Consider the following 17,894-nt stretch of genomic DNA (forward strand, 5'->3'; position numbering starts at 1 on the left):
CAGAAACCCAGTTGAGAGAGAGTTTTTCTGTTATGATAATGTTTGCTATGCAAAATACATGTGTTTATATTATGGTAAATGTGTTCAGAGAATTTAAGATGGCTAAAACTAAAACCCTGATTACCATCAAGCTATTGGTGTACACATCTTGCTAGACTTGATTGTGTGATCAAATAGTGATCTCTTCCCACTTGCTGACACATTTCTGCTTTGTTTCTGCCTCTTTTACTTAAAAATAGGCAGAACGATAAAGAGCAGGAGAGAGGCCAGTAGCTGTCAGATGAGTTTCCTACAGGTGGTGTGGCCAAATCAACCCCAGTTCTGGTATATTTGGCCATGAGGGCAATGAAGGTCAACTACTGCCCTTCTCTGCTGTCCTTTTGCCATGAGAAAAGACCAAGACCTTGGGCAGATCGTACTATAAGGACATGCCCGGCGTGCAAATAAGGCCGCAGATAACTAAGTAGTTTAATCCCCCATCAGAACCCCTTCTCATGGAAGATGACTCTCAGGGTTGTCAGCGCACTCCATTTATTTGCTGCAATTCATCCCTTCCCATGTAACCAACCATAAATAGCTTCTGGTGGGGAAGAAGCAAGCTCCAGGCAGAAGCCAACCCATAGCCTCTTGTGAGTTGTTAGGCAATGCTTGTAACGTCTTAGCCTAGGCCAGTCGGAAAATGCTATGAAATAATAGAATTTCTCGTAGTAAGATTGCATTTGTTTCTTATGTTGTTGGTACTTTTGTCTTCTGTGCAAAACTTGCAGGTTTCCATCGCAGGAATGCTGTTCTCACCAAAGCAGTCACGATAATGAGTGCCTTTGAGATGCTCGGAGAGAAATGTTCTGCGGTTCCTTCTGAATTACAGCTGTTCCTCAAATAAAAAGCGTTTTCCAATGCACTGAGCTGTGTGGGTGACCCATACGTGAGGCAGAGGGAAAAATGCAGGTGACGGTTCCTGATGTGCCTGTTGGTTCAGGTCACTCACTCCTGGGCCGTGCATCACCCGGCATGGCTCAAGAGCAGGCTTATCCCACAGCAGCCATGGGTGTGGTGTGCCTTGAGTTGAACTTGGTTTAAACCCAGACTAGACCACGACTTATTAGTGAAAGCCCGATCGCTGGTAGTTTGATACTACAATTGTAATGTTAATGGACAGAGAGAGAGGGATGCAGGAAGTAGGTGTGTGATTTCTGTGAACACCGACAGCACAAGCGTAGATGACCCTAGGAATCCAGGGCACAGGAAAAGCTTTGCTTCTGATCTAGCCTATTGGTCTCATAGCAGCTTCCTGAAGGACGAGAACGGCACGCTCATCTCCGCAGGATCCAACAGTGATGTGGGCCAGGTAAGCCTTGAGTCAAAGAACCAACTGGAAGCAGCTGTCAGTAATACACAGTTGTGGGTCAGTCAGTTAGTTTATCTCCCATTATTAACATTCATGTAAATGTAACGAACAGGGGATGATTCCTCCAAGCGTGCACACCTGCCATAGTTCCTTTCTGACATTCATACATGGAAGTTAACACACCGCACCTCTCTAATACATAATCACTGACCTGGCCGGGCACCCCCTTCTTCCATGGGTCTCTATCTCCGCCGCTTAAGTTTAAAGGTACAGTGTGATTTTAATTCACTGCGCATGCTCAAGAGGAGTGGGATGGGGGTCAGCCCTTTCATCCCTCAGTTGAGTCGGGGGTCACTATCTCCCGCTGTTGGAATTACCTTTCCCCCAGTGACTCTGCGTGGGCAAATGTGCAGTTTTTCAGGGCCTTCTGGGGCCAGAAGTTCCCTTTGATCACTGCTGACTGAGTTGGGGCCTTCCCTTCACACCCTTCTTTGTAGCAGGATGTTCCCACTGTCAGTCCTTGAAGTTCTACTGATTTGTATTCTTTTAGGAGGTTCCTGTCAATGGGGCAGTCATTGCTAATAGCCTCCTCTCTGGCCCAAGCATTGTTTATTATCTTGTTAAAATTCTCAGGTGTTACCTTCTCCTCCTGACTCACTCGCTCTCACTGCTATTCTCACTTGAATAGCAAAGGCTATTAAAGACCAAGGGAACAAGCTCAGCCAAGACCTGCTGAGCAGACGCCCAAGCTGCCCACTTCTCGGAGGTCTCCTCTTGTGCCCGCAGTGGTTGTGTCTGCTGGCGCTCGCAAGGTTCCTGCCAAGACAATGCTGCCTGTAAAACCTTCAGGCTTTACCTGTTGCTCCTCTGATCTGGAAGACTGACTCAGCAAACAACACAACCATCCAGGACATCAGTATATGCAGCGCCTGGTCCCTCCTGCCTCTCTTTCTGCAAAAAACAGTCACAGGAGAAAGTGCTGGAAAGCAGGCTCACATTCAACCTGTGCAGCAGCAAATCCCCCGCGGGCTAGAGGGGAACTTCTTCCTCGACGTACCCGTTTTCTTTTGGCTAAGTCTGAAAAGCAAGTCTCTTGTGACTGGCCAGACTAAGCCTTTCCTGCTGCCTTAGCACGCCCTGATCTCCAAACACAGTAACAACGGATAATAAAAGCTTGCCTTTTCTCCTTACTGCCGGTTGGGACCATCCACTGCCTGCTTGGAAATCAGGGGTGCACGTGTGCTACTGCTTCGGTTATAAGGTAGGAAGATGCTTGTTTGTATTTCAGAGCCTTGCAAGTATTCATTTAGGGAGTTATCACCATGAGCATGGCTAAGCTGGCTGCTTGGCTTACAGCTGTACGGGGCACAGACAAAAATTGCTCTCAGGCTTGTCCTCTTGCTCAGACATCTAATGAGGCAAAGTCACCGCAGCATGACTGCTTCCAGGGCAGCAGTCTTCTGCCTTGCTTTTGCCTCAGAAACTGGCTGCAGATAGGGGTGGGGTTGTTTTGCCACAGGGTTTGTGAGCCCAGCTTTGCCTCATCCCCCTCCTTCTTCAGCTTGCCTGGCTGTGGCTCCTCCTCCCCCTGCCAGGCTGGAGAGCAACGAGGGTGGTAACATCTGAAATGCGGGCACTTGTTCTCAATTGTACCTGTCTCCTACGGGAGAGCTGAGAGACCTTGCTCACAGAAGACGGGCTAGGGAGAACACAAGGCAATCTACATTAGTCAGGTGGTAAGGGGCCAAAATTTCCACCACAGACCACCTCCTCCTGGGTGAAATGCTATTGCCAATGGCGAAAAGCCTCAGGTTTTTTTAAAGGCAAAACCAACAAGGAGACCAACAAAAAAAAAGCTGGATGATTTTTTTCCCCCTCAGCTGGGCTTGTTTTCCCCAGCCCTGGCCACTCTGCGAGGCGATGCTTGTCACCAATATGAGGGTGCAGGAGAGGGCCCAGAACAGGGATGTTGCAGGCAGCACATTTCTTGAGGCTCCCAGTAATGCAGTCGCTGGGGATTGATCAAGAAATCGGGCAGTCGCCCAGAATTTCTATTTTTGCTCTCTCCCCAGTTCCCATGACTCTTTTTTCCCTTCCTCTTTCTTCTCTGCCTGACTCCCCGCCTGTATTTCCTGACTCCTCCTGTCTGTCCTGCAGCCTGTTGCTATGTTTTCCTTTCCCCACACCTCTCTCCCCCGCTCCCTGGCCTTCTCCTTCCTCTGTCGCCGCGTCCTGGCCGCCTGTTTCCCCTCTGTGCTGCCGCCTGTCCCCTCTCTCCCGCCTGTATCCCCCGCTCGGCCGGCCCTGCTGCTCTCGGGGCCTGCGGGGGGGCGGTTCCCGCCCAGGGTCGGGCGGCGGGAAGGCGCGCCCCGGGGCATGCTGGGAGCTGTAGGCCTGGGGCAGGGGCTGGGGCCGGGGCAACATGGCCGCCCGGCAAGCTCACAAGCTGTGAGGCACCCGTGGATTCCCTGAGGTGGAAGGCAGTCGAGTGAGTGGGGCTGCAGCAGAGGGAGGGAGGCAGCGAGGGAGGGAGGGATGGACAGACCGAGAGAGACAGAAGTGCCTGAGCTGTGCCATGTGCGTGGCAGTGCAGAGAGCAGGAACTGCGGTGAGTCCTGGGCCCCTGGGATCCTGTCACCCCTCTTCCGCACCCCAGTCCCTCCTGACACCCCTCTTCCCTTTCCCTCTGTGGATTCTGTGGTGGGATATGTAGGTACATATGTATTTATGTGTATGTATGTAATTTATATTATACATAGACATAATACAAATCTTATAACATGAAATACTTGTTTATACATACTTTAATATTTATAAGTATAGAATAGTAGTATTTTACAGAAAAAATACACTGTTCTGTATGTAAGCTATGCCCGGCCCAGCTCAGCCACCCACGGGGTGGGCAGGGGCTGCATTAACAACCCCACACTCCCTCCCGCTGAGCAAATGCCCGCAGGCAGAGAGAGGTGCTGCAAAGGCAACACCCAACTCTTTTAATGAATTTTAATTAGTATTTTCTCCCCCGGAGTGCCCCAGGTCCTCTGCACAAGCCTCTAACAGGGTCACTTGGTCCTGCAGTCTGTGTCTTCCCAGTCAGTGTGCAAACTGTCAGCGTGGCACGGAAGCAGAGTGGAAAAGGTGCCTGCAGAGGTCCAGGGCGTGAGGTCGCGGGGGCCCTTAGGGAGCACAAGAACCTGAGGAGCAGGGAACGCTCCTGGGACAGTTCAATTTCTGGGCAGTGCTGAATCACAGTCAGACCTTCCAGGTGTAGGTACATGGATATAGAGGGAGGGGAATTGTAGGAGAGGAGAAGAAATGTGCTTAGCTGGGGAGCAGCTTCCCTGCCAAAGGGCTATAGGCAGCCCTGTCCTTGAGCGCGTGCCACGCCGGCCTTTCTTCTGCTTTAACTTCCAAACAGCATATGCCTGGGCAGCTGTTCTTTTTCTCCTTCCTTTTGGATTTAAGTTTCAGCGGCTACAACCGCCGCAGTTGAAGCTAAAACCAGCTTGAGTGTCTGGACTGCAAGTGCATACAATGGCCACATCCTGTAGTAGGCACTACTCCTGGCCTGCTGGTGAAAGACTCGAAATCCTGGTCCGTCTGAGGACTCTGTTGTTGCTGGTAGCGAGTAGTGACAGGGAGGCCGTTCTGTTTCAGTGGCTTTCTAGAGAAGGCAACAAGACGTAATACCAACACAATTGGGTCTTGTGACTGTGGAAGCAGGCTAGAAGACCTGGCCCAACTCTTTGCTGAAGCTTCTGGTAGCTGATTCTTCCTTTCCTTTACTTGCAGCCAAATGAGGTAGAGCAGGGTAAGACTGTCTTGACCACGATAGGTCTAAAGACCTCGCAGGGCAGCCAGAAGGAAGCTGTTGAATGAGGCCTTCGCTGTGGCACTACTCTGTCAGTAGTCAAATGCTAGAGAGGAGAAGGCAGCTCACAAGCAGGGGATGGTGCTGGGCCGGTGGGTCATGGGCAGCCGTAGTCGTTGGCTATGTCCATGTTGGCCTCCCTCTGCACAAAAACCTGCAGCTGGCCCAGTGACCCCTGCAGGGCCGCCCACTCCTGCTCCTCCTGGGCCCCACCCAGGGGCCCCCCAAAAAAGCAAAAATCCTGTAGTGGGAGGGAAGACTTAGTTTTAGTTAGAAGGAATTAAAGTCAATGAAAGGCAAAGCAAACGCATCCCCTTCTCGTTTGCTCTGCGTGTACCTGCTTTGGGCTGTGGGTAGGCGTAGGGAGGGTGGAAGCCTTGCCTCTCTCTTGACAAGCCCCTCTCTCCCCCTGGAAAAGCACTGCAGCCTCAGGTGCTTCTGGTGTTGGAGGCACCATTAGCTTTCTTCTGAAAGCCAACTCAGCTCTTGGTCTTAAGTGTGGGGTTTGTGTTTTGGCTTTTGTTTTGTTTTTGAAGACAGATATTTCTGTATGCTTTTCAAAGCAGAACGTGGGTCATGGTGTGGTAGGAATAAATCACTGGAAAGCTTGCCAATTATTGTTGAGCCGTAAAGCAGCAAAACCAAATTTAATTAAGGGTTTTTGTAAAAAGGATGCACAAAAGCTTCCCTTTGAATATTTCTTCATTGTCTTGCTCTCATGTTAGCTGTCAAGTTAGACTCTTGCCTGCAGGCCATATAATAACTGCTTCCTGAGAAAATACAAGAAGTAATTAATAGTTCATGAACGGTTGTGCCTCAGTACTGGTCGATGCTAGACTGTATAATGCCAGACTCCAAGAGGGAGCTTCCCTAGTTTCTTGATTGCTTCTGAAAAACCACAAAATGAGAGTGGCTGTGCCTGCCGTGAGAGAACATAGGCCTGTTTTGCCATGTGCCAGAAAGGGTGGCATATGGAGCATGAAGCTTCCAAATACTTGATCAGGCTTCCTTTTTAACAGAACTAGGTACAAAAAGTACCTAGGGAAGGGAAGCTGAATCTTCTGGTAAGACTTGCAATGGAACGAAGGTGTCTTTCTCAGCTCTGGGTGTTCCTCTCCAAAGGCACATTTTCAAGAGCTTTTGAGTCAGTAATGCGGTCATGTTGTATGTGCTTTCCTAAACATATAGAGCAGGAACGATTCACTGGCGTGAGGAATCAGCTTCTGCATGTAGATGGTTTTTCCTCAGCATCTGATACAACTGCGCCTTTGAATTCTTCGACTACGTTAGGGCCTAAAGCACAAGAGCATTTTGCAAGGAAGAGTTTTAATCTCCCTTCTGAGCAATTTAGTGACGTCTTGCGGAGAGCTGTTCCGCTGACATTGTGAAATTTGGTTCTACGCTTTTGAACAACTGAAGACATAATAGGCAGTGAGTCGCGTGTCTCTCTGAGAATGTTTTCCTAGTGTAAGCTTAACTGGGGCTTGGGGCATAATATCATTCAATCGGCTGGAAAAGGAACAAGGTGAGAGTTACCCTTTCTCCTTGTGGAACAACTGCCCTTGAGTCTGCATCCTCAATAAACACTGCTGAGTGTATTTCAGTACATCTGAAATCGAGAGTGTATTTTAGTACATCTGAAATCGAGAGTGTATTTTAGTACATCTGAAATCGAGAGGTTTTAAGGCAATGTTGCAAAGCCCTTCAAAATTCAAGGGACACCTGGAATAATAAATGAGAAATGTTCTTTTTTTCCAGGTCATAGACATTAAATATGTTCATCAATCTTTCTCTGTGAACTTGCATGCATATTTTTATATATTTCAATACTACTGGAAATTTTTCCGTTTTCAACTCTTTTTAATGGCAGTTCACAGTTATTTTGTATAAAACCAAGATGTTTCTGTTGACCCCACCTATTGAATATTTGCGTGATGTAATTATCACAGAATCACAGCTTGGAAGGGACCTCAGGGATCACCTAGTCCAGCCTTTCTAGGAAGAGCGTTACACAAGCCTCTGGTTGACTATTCATGCCATTTAACGTCACTCGTTGAAAGTGTGTGCGTGAGGTCTGAATTCAACCTTCGTACACAGGTGGTGAATAGGAGTTTCCCCAGTGACTGATTCAGAGCAGGGAATTAAGCTCTCACTCTGCACTGCGCTTTGGAGGAGGAGCGGGTTTGTGCCCCTTCTCTGAGTGGAAGGTGCGCTGAGGGATATTTCGCCCTTAGGGAACCTGAAGTTAAGCCAAAGAATGTCGAGCGAGTCCAAAACACTGCTTAAGCCTTTGGAACATCCCGGCTATAGTCACTGAGGCAAATGAGTACTTTAGTTGAGAAACACTTATGCTGGGTAAAATGAGAGGGTGAGAGGCTTTTGCTGCTTCAAATAATCATGGAAATGTAATTTTAAATGTGGTTCTTAAGATGAGCTAAGTCTGCATTTCTTTTCTTAACAGGACCAAAATTTTGAGCCTGTTCCCAGAGTGAAAAAGAGCACAGGAATTCCATGGAGTTTCATGGTGGAGGTGAAAGATCCCAGCACAAAGGGTGCTGTGCTGACAAGCAGTGGGAAATACGCAATGCCAACTCTTGCTGCGTGAGTATGGAATGAATTGGACCGATCAAGAAGTGAACAAGAGAAACCATGCGCAGAAGCGTGAGTGGCAATGCAACCGAACTGGCCAGCGTCTGTAGTTACAGGGGAGGAAGCACTGTCATTGCGGCTTAACCTGAAAATCTGTGATGCTTTCTAATGCTACAGTAGGGTGGTCCTCCTGTTCGTGCCCCTGGAAGTTGGTGAAACTTGTGCTGTGCTAAGAAGCTGTATTTCTGCAAAAGATTTCAGTGGTGTTTGCAGTGGAGTTGTTCTCTTGGAAAGGCTGTTTTGGTTCTGTTTGATGTTGCAAAGGCTCCTTGCAAAATTTAACAGATTGCCACTGGACTGAGATTTCCTCCCTCTGACTTTTATGAAATCCCATGTGTGGAACACACAGAAGTTTTCCCGTGGCTGTAAATTAAGAAAATACTACTGTGTGCTGAGAGGAGTGGCTGTTTTAAAATGCACTTGGTAGCACTTCTGTTGTGCTGCCATGGATCCCCTTTTGTAGAAGGTGTAACATAGACTTCTTCCATTTCTAAAATGTAATTACTCAGCGACTAACTTGATTGGAGACTAACTTGGTGCTGAGCCTGCCATTTACATTTACCGTCTGGTGAAGGAGAGGTGGGATTAATTTCACCTCATTTCTAGCTGTCAAAAAATTATTTTTCTAGTTTGAGCTGGTTTCTTGGTTGATCGAACGAATGCAGAAGGAAAATTCTTCCCCCCTCCCTCTTCTAGGGTTGTGGCTGTAGACAAGTAGTTTAAACCAAAGGCTTACGTTGCAGAAGGCTAATGTGGAGTGAGAGAATTCCATCTGTTCTCTTCCTTTGATAAAATCCAAAGCTTGGAAAAGTTTTCTTTGAGCCATCTTTAAACTTTTCTCTCCCACCAGGCCCTCTCCCCCTCCAGGGAAGCTCCTGTGCGAGGAAAGGAGGAAAAGCCTCCCTTTTTGCCAGAGGAGCCATCGCCCTCTTCTTCCTCCTCATCCTGCTCTGGTGATCCTAGTCCAGATGAGTTGTTGTGTCTCATTTGTGAAGATGCAATGTCCGATGCCGCTGTTAGTGCCTGCTGTGGAAACAGTTCCTGTGACGGATGTAAGTGCAGCTCCCATGGTTGTTACTTCAAAACATCACACCTGATCTTCTGAAAGCAGAAAGAGGAGATCAGGGAATTACTTTGTCACCAGCTCTATTTAAGACTTAAGCAGAGCCTGAACAGGAAAGGACTCTTCTCACTTAAAGGGAAAAAAGGCAGGAAGCTTTTTTCCCTTTTTACTTATGTAGTTAAATCCTCTTGACAGGCGGAAGGAGGAGTTTGAGAAGAGAGCCTAACTGCGCAGGTGATTACAGTATTAGATATCGAACGCGTTTGGTTTGTCCCCAGCCCTTTCCCTCACACAAAATTATAGAGCCATCTCTGGTGCCTTCCTGTGGTCTGCAGCCAACGGGGAGCTGGGCATTTAATCCACACTCCTCTCCACGGGAGAGGTGGTTAAAAACTTCAGAGCTGTGCCGGTTGTAGCTGGGATAGAGTTAATGTCCTTCAGCGTCGCTGGCAGAGTGCTGAGGGCACACTGATGTTTCAGCTGCTGTTAAGTAGCGGCTCCGTGTCGCTAAGTAGCGCCTCTGCTAGTCAGGGGCCTCTCCAGCTTCCCGAGCTCTGCCCGACAGGTATGAGTGGCCGCGCCAGGGACCCCTCTGCCCGCCCAGCTCCATCAGGGGTGATGCCCAGGTGCGAGGGCAGAAGGAGGCCCCGAGCCGTGCGTCAGTCGGCCAGAGTGAGTCGGCCAGCGTCAGTCGGCCAGCATCGCCTGCCCGCACTCAGCTGGCTGGCGTCAGTCAGCGTCAGCGTCTGTTGTCGGGAGTCAGTCAGGACTTAATCCTGTCGGCACCGCTGACCCCCCGTCTGGGGTGTGGGGCTGAGCGCGGTGGTTCAAGTGCCGCCTTAGGCCCATCAGTCAGGGTGGCTGTGTCAGCCTTGGCTGGCAGCTGTCACCTGCGTTTGGGCACACGGTGCCGTGTCCTGCTCTGCTGAGGGCGGCTCCTCATTCCCTGCCTGCTTCAGCTCGTTTTCCTGCTTCCAAATGCCTGGGGTTTGCTGGTTTAAGGCAGTGAAACGAACTTAATCAGGCTTCCCTTAACTTTGTGTCTTCTGCCTAGTGAGCCGTCGGACAGAGCTTTGGAGGAAGAATGGTGACAAGCCCCTGCTGGTGGGGTGGTGTTTTACTGGTGTGGAGGAGAGGATACTTCAGTTGGTGGGAGCGAGTGCCCAAACCCCGGGGCCTGTCGCGTGGGCTGCCAACGTTTCCGCAGCTCCCCTCGTCGGGCGGCTGTTTGCAAGGGGTGTGTTTGAGCACTGGGGGTTCAGCAGCCGCCGGGCCCTGGCCCTGGGCAGCCTGCTCTGGGGGACCCTGCCTGCGCAGGGGCTGGACCAGCTGCCCCCAGGGATTCCGGAAGGCCTTTCTCTCCCTTGTGACTCCGTGACTCTGGAACTGGTGCTGCGAGGGGCCAGCGCTGTGGGAGCGCTGGGAACGTTGTCTTCCCTGGGCTCTGCCTCTGTCGGGACGGCTGCGTGTGCGCTCTGCCCTGAGACACTCGGCGCCTGCGCCCGCCTGTCCAGGTACGCCAAGCAGTGTGCAACAGAGCACACTTTCAGGAGTGACCTGAGGAGCTTTTGCTAGCTTGGCCGCGTTGGAGAGGGACTGCAGCTCCTGCATGCAGGAATAGTCGTGTTGGAGAATAACCACAGGAGGCAGCTGGGTAAAGGGGCTCTAGTGTCAAACGCTGATGTGCCTCGGGTTTGGGTTTTTTCATGTAAAGGGAAATGAAATCTGTGGTCTGCATCAGATACGGGATCGGGGCTGTTGGGGGCTGTATTTCTGGGGAAAATGTCACTGAGCCAGTCATTAATAGTAATTCAAAAAGCTCTATAATTGTGATCTTTCCCTGCTGTTGAACAAAGCGGATGCTGTTTTTCTCAACAGAGCATAGTTTTTCTTCCATTTCTTCTTCTTTGGCTTCTTCCCACTCTTTGTCCTCTTTCCTTAGACAATGTGACCCGAGCAGTGTCAGGCAATGGTGTCCCTTCTCTGACCACCAAGTAACGCTTCCCTGAGATCACTTTAGCTTCCACATCTGGCTGAGTGAAAGAGTGACACCCGTCAGCCTCAGCCTCCCTCCGTGCGAGAGTGAGCCTCTACGTGCACGAGGGAGTCCAGAGCTGACTGAGAGTGCCTTGGGTGCTGCCCTTTCTAAAAGCGAAGGGGTTTCTTGCAGCTCTCCTTGCAAAGTGAGTGTGTGGTTTCACACGTGCATGAGCTAGCAGGACGGCTTACGGCCACAGAATGGAGATGGGCAAATCCCCTCTCCTTCTCCCCGGTGCAGTGTCCTGCCTCCTTCCTTGTGCCAGCTTTTATGCTTGCTGGCTCTCTCTGCAACCCCGTTTCACTCTCTAAGCTGGTGGAAAGCTCTCTGCTCTTGTGGGTGCGTTCCCTGTCTGCTTGGGCAGTTAATGTGGCTCCTAAGGAGCTCTAAAACGTGTGCAGGTCAGGGCAAGGGAAGGCACATGGATACAGGAGCAGAAGGAAGGAGCAGATGGAGAGATGGGGGCAGCAGCAAGGCCTCTCTTTTGGTGGCACTGAAGTGAACCTGGTTTGTGACATCACGTCTGCAGCTGCGACTGACCGTATCTGTAGCTTTTCCTTCAGTAAGCCCGTAACATTGTTGGCCTTTGAATCTGACTTTCATGTACTACATGTCAGTCAACGGTGACATCCCAGAACACTGACTTGGCTGGATGTGATTCTGCTCAAACATGTAATTTCTCAACTTGTTCTTTTTTATTTATTTTCTGGAGCTTTTTAATGCAAAGCTCACTCTCTGACTCGTGCCGCCTTGCTTGACTTGACTCCAGTGTCTTGGGCTTTTTCCCGTGTTGTTTATCCTGTCAGTACCCCTGCGTCCCTTTTTGTTGGTGATCTCGTAGGCATCAGAAAAGCAAAGGATTCTGCTTTTGCTCTGCTGTGAGATCCAAACCTGTCCTGAGTGCCCTTTTGTTAAGGAAAAGAGCCGCAGGAGGTGGACGGGAGATTATTCACGGCAAAGGGATGAAAGTTCTGTCAATCTGAAAAATGTCGATGGCTGTCAGGAGCCTCTTTTTGCATTTTCTTCTCTATTCACAGTGAAGAATGCGAGACCTCGCGGCTCAGGTAACGAGCAGCCTGCTGCAGTTTCCCGAGGTGACCATTCAGGCTCTTGGGGAAGATGAGCTCACCCGAGGGTCTGTGCTGCGTGGGCGGTTTTCCAGAGGTGAGCCTTTTCCTCGAAATTGGGTCTTGCTGTGAAGTTGTTACTGCCTGGAGGTGACCTGAGGCACGGGGTCACAGCATCAGCTGTGTCAGGTTGGTGCTGCTCAGGTGCGTCAGGTTTTGAGAGAACAGAAAGGATGAACTATGACAAAATGATGAAAAATGTTAACATTAAAACATTAGTAGAGTTAAACTTTGAAAGGACAACAGCCTGCGCCAGTCTTGAGCTATTAAAATAACACGGGCAAGTCAGTGAGCCCTCCTCAACTTCTAATGGAATGAAAGGCAGTTTTCAAAAAAGTCCTGGTGTGGTTTTGGGCTGTATTTATTGGTACCATCATAACATCCCGTGCAGAACTAGTTCTCCCACAGTGTTAGAGAGGCAGCCTCCCCTGCTTTTTCTTTCCTAGCCTGACTAAAAACAGAAGGAAGAGGAAAGCCCTGTTAGGCGCTGCAGCCAGGTTTGCAGAGCATTTAATGGGACGCAGAGGAGTGTCCCGGGAGAGCTGCTGAGAGCGGCTGAGCAGATGAGGTAGCTGACTTTGTCGGTGATCTGAAGGTAGAGCCGGGGGCCTGCCTGGGTGTCCGGGCTTCTGCTGAGACCATGTAGAATCTCTCTGTGTGACTGTAAGTGCAGTAGTTGAGTTAATACTCCCTTTGTGTTGGAAGTAGTTCAGTGAAACTAAATGTGCTAACTTCTCTCTGTGATCAGCGCGTGTAAAAGTTGAAATTGGCTCCCGCAGTGCCCATTTTGAGGTAATTCCTTGTTGAAGTCCAAATCCCTGCCCAAAGTAGGCGTGTGTCGAGCAAAGTTAGTCAACTAGAAAAGAATTGGCTGAGATTTTGCCATATTTGAAGTATGCTTTAGGAGTTGTATTCTCATATGTATTTAGATGATTTCTAGCAAAACCAAGCTGAATATGGTATAAAGACTAGAGACCAATCTATTGTAATCTTTATCCCAAACAAGCAGAATTCTTCAGTGCAGGAATGCCAAGTCCAAATGCAAAATAATAAGGTGGTTCATTTTACGATGCATTGGTTGAGGATTCAGTGGGTGATTTTCAATAATCGACCCGAATTCGGTAAGCCTCTCTTGCTCTGTGAGCTACTTCTGTTGAAGCAAAGGGGCAGTGATTGTGATTTTCCCGTTGTTTTCAACCCTCTCCTGGGAGTTTGCTTTAGCCAGCCTTTTCTCTTCTTCCAGGGAGAGATGGGCTGGCCTGGCTGGCGTGTGGCCCTCAGCTGGAGGTTGTGAGCGCTGTGACGGGAGAGCGGCTCTCTGCACACCGTTTCAGTGGAGCCCGTGAGCAGCCTCCCACCATCCGCGTGGTGAAGGAGGTTTCCTGGCAGACGGGAACGGGGCTGCTGGTTGGCTTGAGAGAAGCAGAGGGAAGTGTTCTCTGCCTGTACGACCCTGGAACATCGAGCGTGGTTACAGCAGTAGTTCTGCCAGGAAGGGTGGGTGCTTTTTAATGGGGGAAACGTTGTCAGGTGCTGCATAACGCTGTTTCAGGAGCAGCTTTGGAGCGTCTCTTTGCTAGGACGTCCATTTCCTCTATTGTGTCATCATCCTGTCACTGCAGAGTGTCCAGTCGAGAGCACCTTGATGTGAAATCGTGGGGTTAACGGTACCGTTATCCTTTGAGTTTGCTGAGAGAGTCAAACAAGTTTTCTGGTTTTACAGTAGAGCACGTAGTTACCTCATTCTCCACTTTGACAAAAAGGCCTTGAAAACTACCTTTTTTTTTTAGCCAGAGTGACAAAGAACTCGTCCTCACCCTGCCTTTCAAGTGTTGGTAACATACATGTCCTGAATGGTTCATTATGTCAGAAATACTGTCTTTAAAACATCTCAGACTTCCATGGCTGTGCTGTAGCTGACTTCGGCACATTCCCAGGAGTCTTGGACTAGCAAGCAGGTGACTTCAGAGCAAAGCACATTTTTCTGTTGACTTAGGATGGGAAAAAACAGGCTTCACTGCGTTACCTGGCAGGTGGTTACAGACTGACTTTCAGCCTGAAGCCCTTGAACCTCTGCTTATTGCATATGGTGCTTGTGCCGGTGGGATACTCTGGTGTAATGTTGCTAATTTTCCCTGCCTTCTCTAACCCATAAACTCAAATGACGTCCTTTCCCCTCGGCTCCTTATCTGAGTGTAGACAAGAGTCACCTTAAGGTAATGGAACATCAAGGTTCCCTCTGTCTTTACCACCTTAGAATCTGCGACAGATAAATACTTCCGTATTACTCAGCTTTCCAGAGCGTGGTTTGGTTTGACTTGCTAGAATCCAGGCGGGGTTTGTTTGTCTGTAGCGCTACAGTGTGACTGCTGGCAGTGAGCGTTTGTGTGGTGGTGATTTCTAACGAGCTGAGCTGGGTTGGTGCTCCGCTGTGTGGGTTTGCCGATCGTCCTGATAAATCTCAGCGTTTGAGATGGAAAGGCAAGCTGTGTGCTGGCATAGACGTGCAGTCATTCAGACTTGTAAAAGCAAATCTGAATTGAAAACATTAACGGTATTAAATTGGTTTATAAGGGTTGCATGTTTCAGAGCTCTGGAATGGTATTTTCCCCACTCTTGCTGGTTTGTGTGAGGCAGAAGGGCAGCATGCAGAGTCAGGCAGCTGAGACAGGATTTCTGCGTTCCTTCCCAGAAGGAGCTGGCAGCAGTGTAGGAGAGCGTGCAAAGCCCAGCAACAGCCTAAGCATCTGTGTGTTATCTCAACAGGTTTTTTTCCATGCTAATTTCAAAGCACAGCACTATACCAGCTAGAGTGAAGAAAATTAACTCTATCCCAGCTGAAACCATGACAGAAACAATATAAATTTGTCTCAAATACTGCGGGCACTTCTAGGAGTAGAATTCTTGTGGCCCAGGGGAAAGGTAAATTCTGTAGCAGATTGCCAGGCAGCGCAGTCACAGCAAGTGCTTGACACGGGAGAGGAGAGAACTTTGGGGCTTCGAGGTTTGGTCAATTTTTCCCCACCTCTGGGGAGAAAACCCAATATATTAAAAAAAAGGACTCCTTGTGGTGCTCACTGCTCTGTTCCATTGTCGTGTAACAGGTTGCTGTTGATGTAAAGCTCCCTGGTGTCACTGTGTGACATTATGCAAGGAGGCTGAAGGGCAGCCCGTGTTCTTTTGTTGTGGAGCCTTAGTGCAGGAGCCCTCACGTGCTGGTGTCTCTGCTGGAGCAGTCAGGGCTGTCCCGGGAGGGGCTGCAGGTGCGGAAAGGTCTGTCTTCATCAGGGCCTTGTACTAAAGCTGCTGGCAGGCGGCTCCGCGTGTTACAGAGCAGCGTGCGCTTCTCCTCAGCCGGAGCTGGCTTTTGGCGAACCAGCTGCTGGGCTTTTTGCCACTGTTTCGGCACTGAAAACTTTTCTGCTTTCCCTGGTTGCTCTGTTGATTCTAAATGAGGACTGGTGTAGCTTTCCCTAAGCTGGTATCTCCCTTCCGCTCTCTGTAACAAGACTCCCTTGCCGTGGCAGCGGTGTGTCTCCCCTGCAACTTGGCCGCTGCCGCGTCTGACTGAGAGCCGAGATTTGCCCTAGTACCTGTTTGGCAAAGAAGGCGTGGGCTGTATCCCAGTGCTGACGGGCTGGGGGCCGTGGGAGAGCGAGAGTGAGTTTGGCCTTTCTTACTCCAGTCCCTTAAATACGGTCAAGTTTCTTGCATTTAACGCATTTTCTGTGTTGTCTTTGAGTTAATGGTTTCTAAGTAGAAAATGGAACTTGGTAAGCTGTGATAATAGACTGCACCATTGCAGTTGGAGTGAGCTCAGCGAAATCCCTGCAGGAAACCCCGTAAACGGAAGGCAGTAACGGATGTTTGTACAGGACATTTTTGGGGGTTGGTTGGTTTGTTTGTTTTGTCTGGATATAATTGGGATCAATGCTGTGTTTTTAAGTCTGAGAAACCTGTATTTACTTTCTTGCTTCTGATGGGCTGATTCTGGCTTCACTTTTGAGTGATTTCTATCAAAGCTCGTCAAAGAGCTTAAATACTAACTTGTAGTTTTCCTGTAGGTAACTGCTGTAGAGCCCATAACTAACCCCGGAGGAGCCAGCGCGAGGCCTTGGCACCTGCACCGGGCTCTGCAAGGGTTTTGTGGCGTGGCAGCGGTGGCGACAGATGTTGGTCATCTGCTTGTGGTGGACCTTGGTTTGGATGATCTCTCTTGCAGTCAGAGGGAGAATGAACCATCGGGTGAGCTTGCGGTTTCTAAACTTGAACGGAAAAGTAAGAAAACTTGTGTCTTTTAAATCAACAACACGCATCCCACTTTGAAGCTACTGCTGTGCAGACGTTTATGACTGCTGATGACAGGTGGCGGTTTGACATCGTCTGGCCCTGAAAGGATTAAAAATGGGAGTGGCTTCATACTCCTCCTAAGGTTACAAATACCCCCTCCCACCAGGGTCCCTCTGTCACGGTGATTCTCACCAGTGAGGGGTAGGAATCTGACCATCTGAGTCGGTGCAGCTGCCTGACAGGAAGGTGTGTCGGACGTGCCCTGTTTCCTGGGAATGTTCTTCTGCTTCTGTTCATTGACTTGGGGCAAAGTTGAGGCTTGTTTTTTAAAGTAAATATGCCTTACCAAAATCCCTGCATTTGACCAAACGGAACCTGTACTTGGTGTACTCGGATTGCATACGCTGTTTTTGCTCTTACAAGAGTGGCCTCGGGAGCTGGTGTCACTTCAAGTAGCTTCACCATGAGGCCCAAACTGCTGATGTGCAGAGCCCAGGAAGAATTTGTCTATGGAGGTTACGCTTTCACCTGGTTTTGAAATAGGAGCGAGGATACCTGTCCAGTCAGAGAGTTCCTATGTGCTCTGAATGCGTACAAAATGGGAAGAGCAGACAAAGTATTGCATCAATGGGTATTTTGCCGGGGACGGTAGAATTAGTTTATACATGTTGTCACGTCAGTGTTTCAAATGCAACCTGAATGGCATAACGCATTCCTTTATTGTGTGGTTTTGTGCGTGTAGCTCTAGTAGTTGTCACCAGAATTGCTGCTGGAGTTCCACTAAGAAGAGAAATGGTGACCGGGGAAGGGAGACATCTCTGCCTTCAGTTACAGTGTCCTTCAGGAACAGCAATATCGACCCTGTGCTACATCAGCAGAAGCAACCAGCTCGCCGTGGGTTTTTCCGACGGCTCCCTGTCACTGTGGAATATGAAAACTCTGCAGTGGGAGTAAGTCGGCCTTTGCACTTGGTCACGCCTGGAGGTGCAGGGCTCTCAAGGCTCTGCTTGAGGAGGAAGTCTGTTAATTTAAAGAGCCCTTTTTCAGGGAGGGAAATGTGGAGTGTAATCTTGGCCTGTTTAGGAATCCCCTTCTGAAGTAACCATTGAGCCATACCTGGATTCAGTGGGCCGCCTTCTCCCCAGCGGGCTGGGATTGTTCTCCTTATTGTGCCCGTGGGCTGAGGAACTGCGGAAAGCTCCCTTCTCTGGGTTCTGTCAAGCAGTTAGGGTGTGAGAGAGCTGCTTTCCATAAGGCAGTTTGTTCCACCAGCAGTATTCAGTGACAGCAGGAGTTGTGTGTGTTTCAATGAAAGAGATTGTAGACATTATTTCTCAGAAGCAGCTCCTGCAATGAGGGCACCCATTGAAAGGCTGAAGTATGTTAATGATGGGATTGTGGTGATCATATTCTTCAAAGCGTCCCGGTTGAAAGGAGTGAGACATGAAGGATCAAGAGCTGATCTGTGGCTGAAAAGACATTCTCTCCCACATTTCAGCCTCGACCAA

At 49.4% G+C, this 17,894-nt stretch overlaps 1 protein-coding gene across 1 annotated transcript in view; it reads left to right on the top strand.

Annotated features, from left to right (window-relative positions):
* Positions 1 to 12,012: 12,012 nt before the first annotated feature.
* The window catches only part of LOC135317482 (protein ELYS-like), a 29,493-nt gene continuing 23,611 nt past the window's right edge, over positions 12,013 to 17,894 (top strand). Inside the window, exons 1-4 of the mRNA XM_064473775.1 lie at positions 12,013 to 12,133; positions 13,340 to 13,593; positions 16,161 to 16,341; positions 17,129 to 17,336. Of these exons, the coding sequence (XP_064329845.1) occupies positions 12,013 to 12,133; positions 13,340 to 13,593; positions 16,161 to 16,341; positions 17,129 to 17,336 (764 nt within the window). The remainder of the gene's footprint in view (positions 12,134 to 13,339; positions 13,594 to 16,160; positions 16,342 to 17,128; positions 17,337 to 17,894) is intronic.

The sequence above is a fragment of the Phalacrocorax carbo genome, chromosome 26 (genome assembly GCF_963921805.1).
Source record: "Phalacrocorax carbo chromosome 26, bPhaCar2.1, whole genome shotgun sequence".
Taxonomy (NCBI): domain Eukaryota; kingdom Metazoa; phylum Chordata; class Aves; order Suliformes; family Phalacrocoracidae; genus Phalacrocorax; species Phalacrocorax carbo.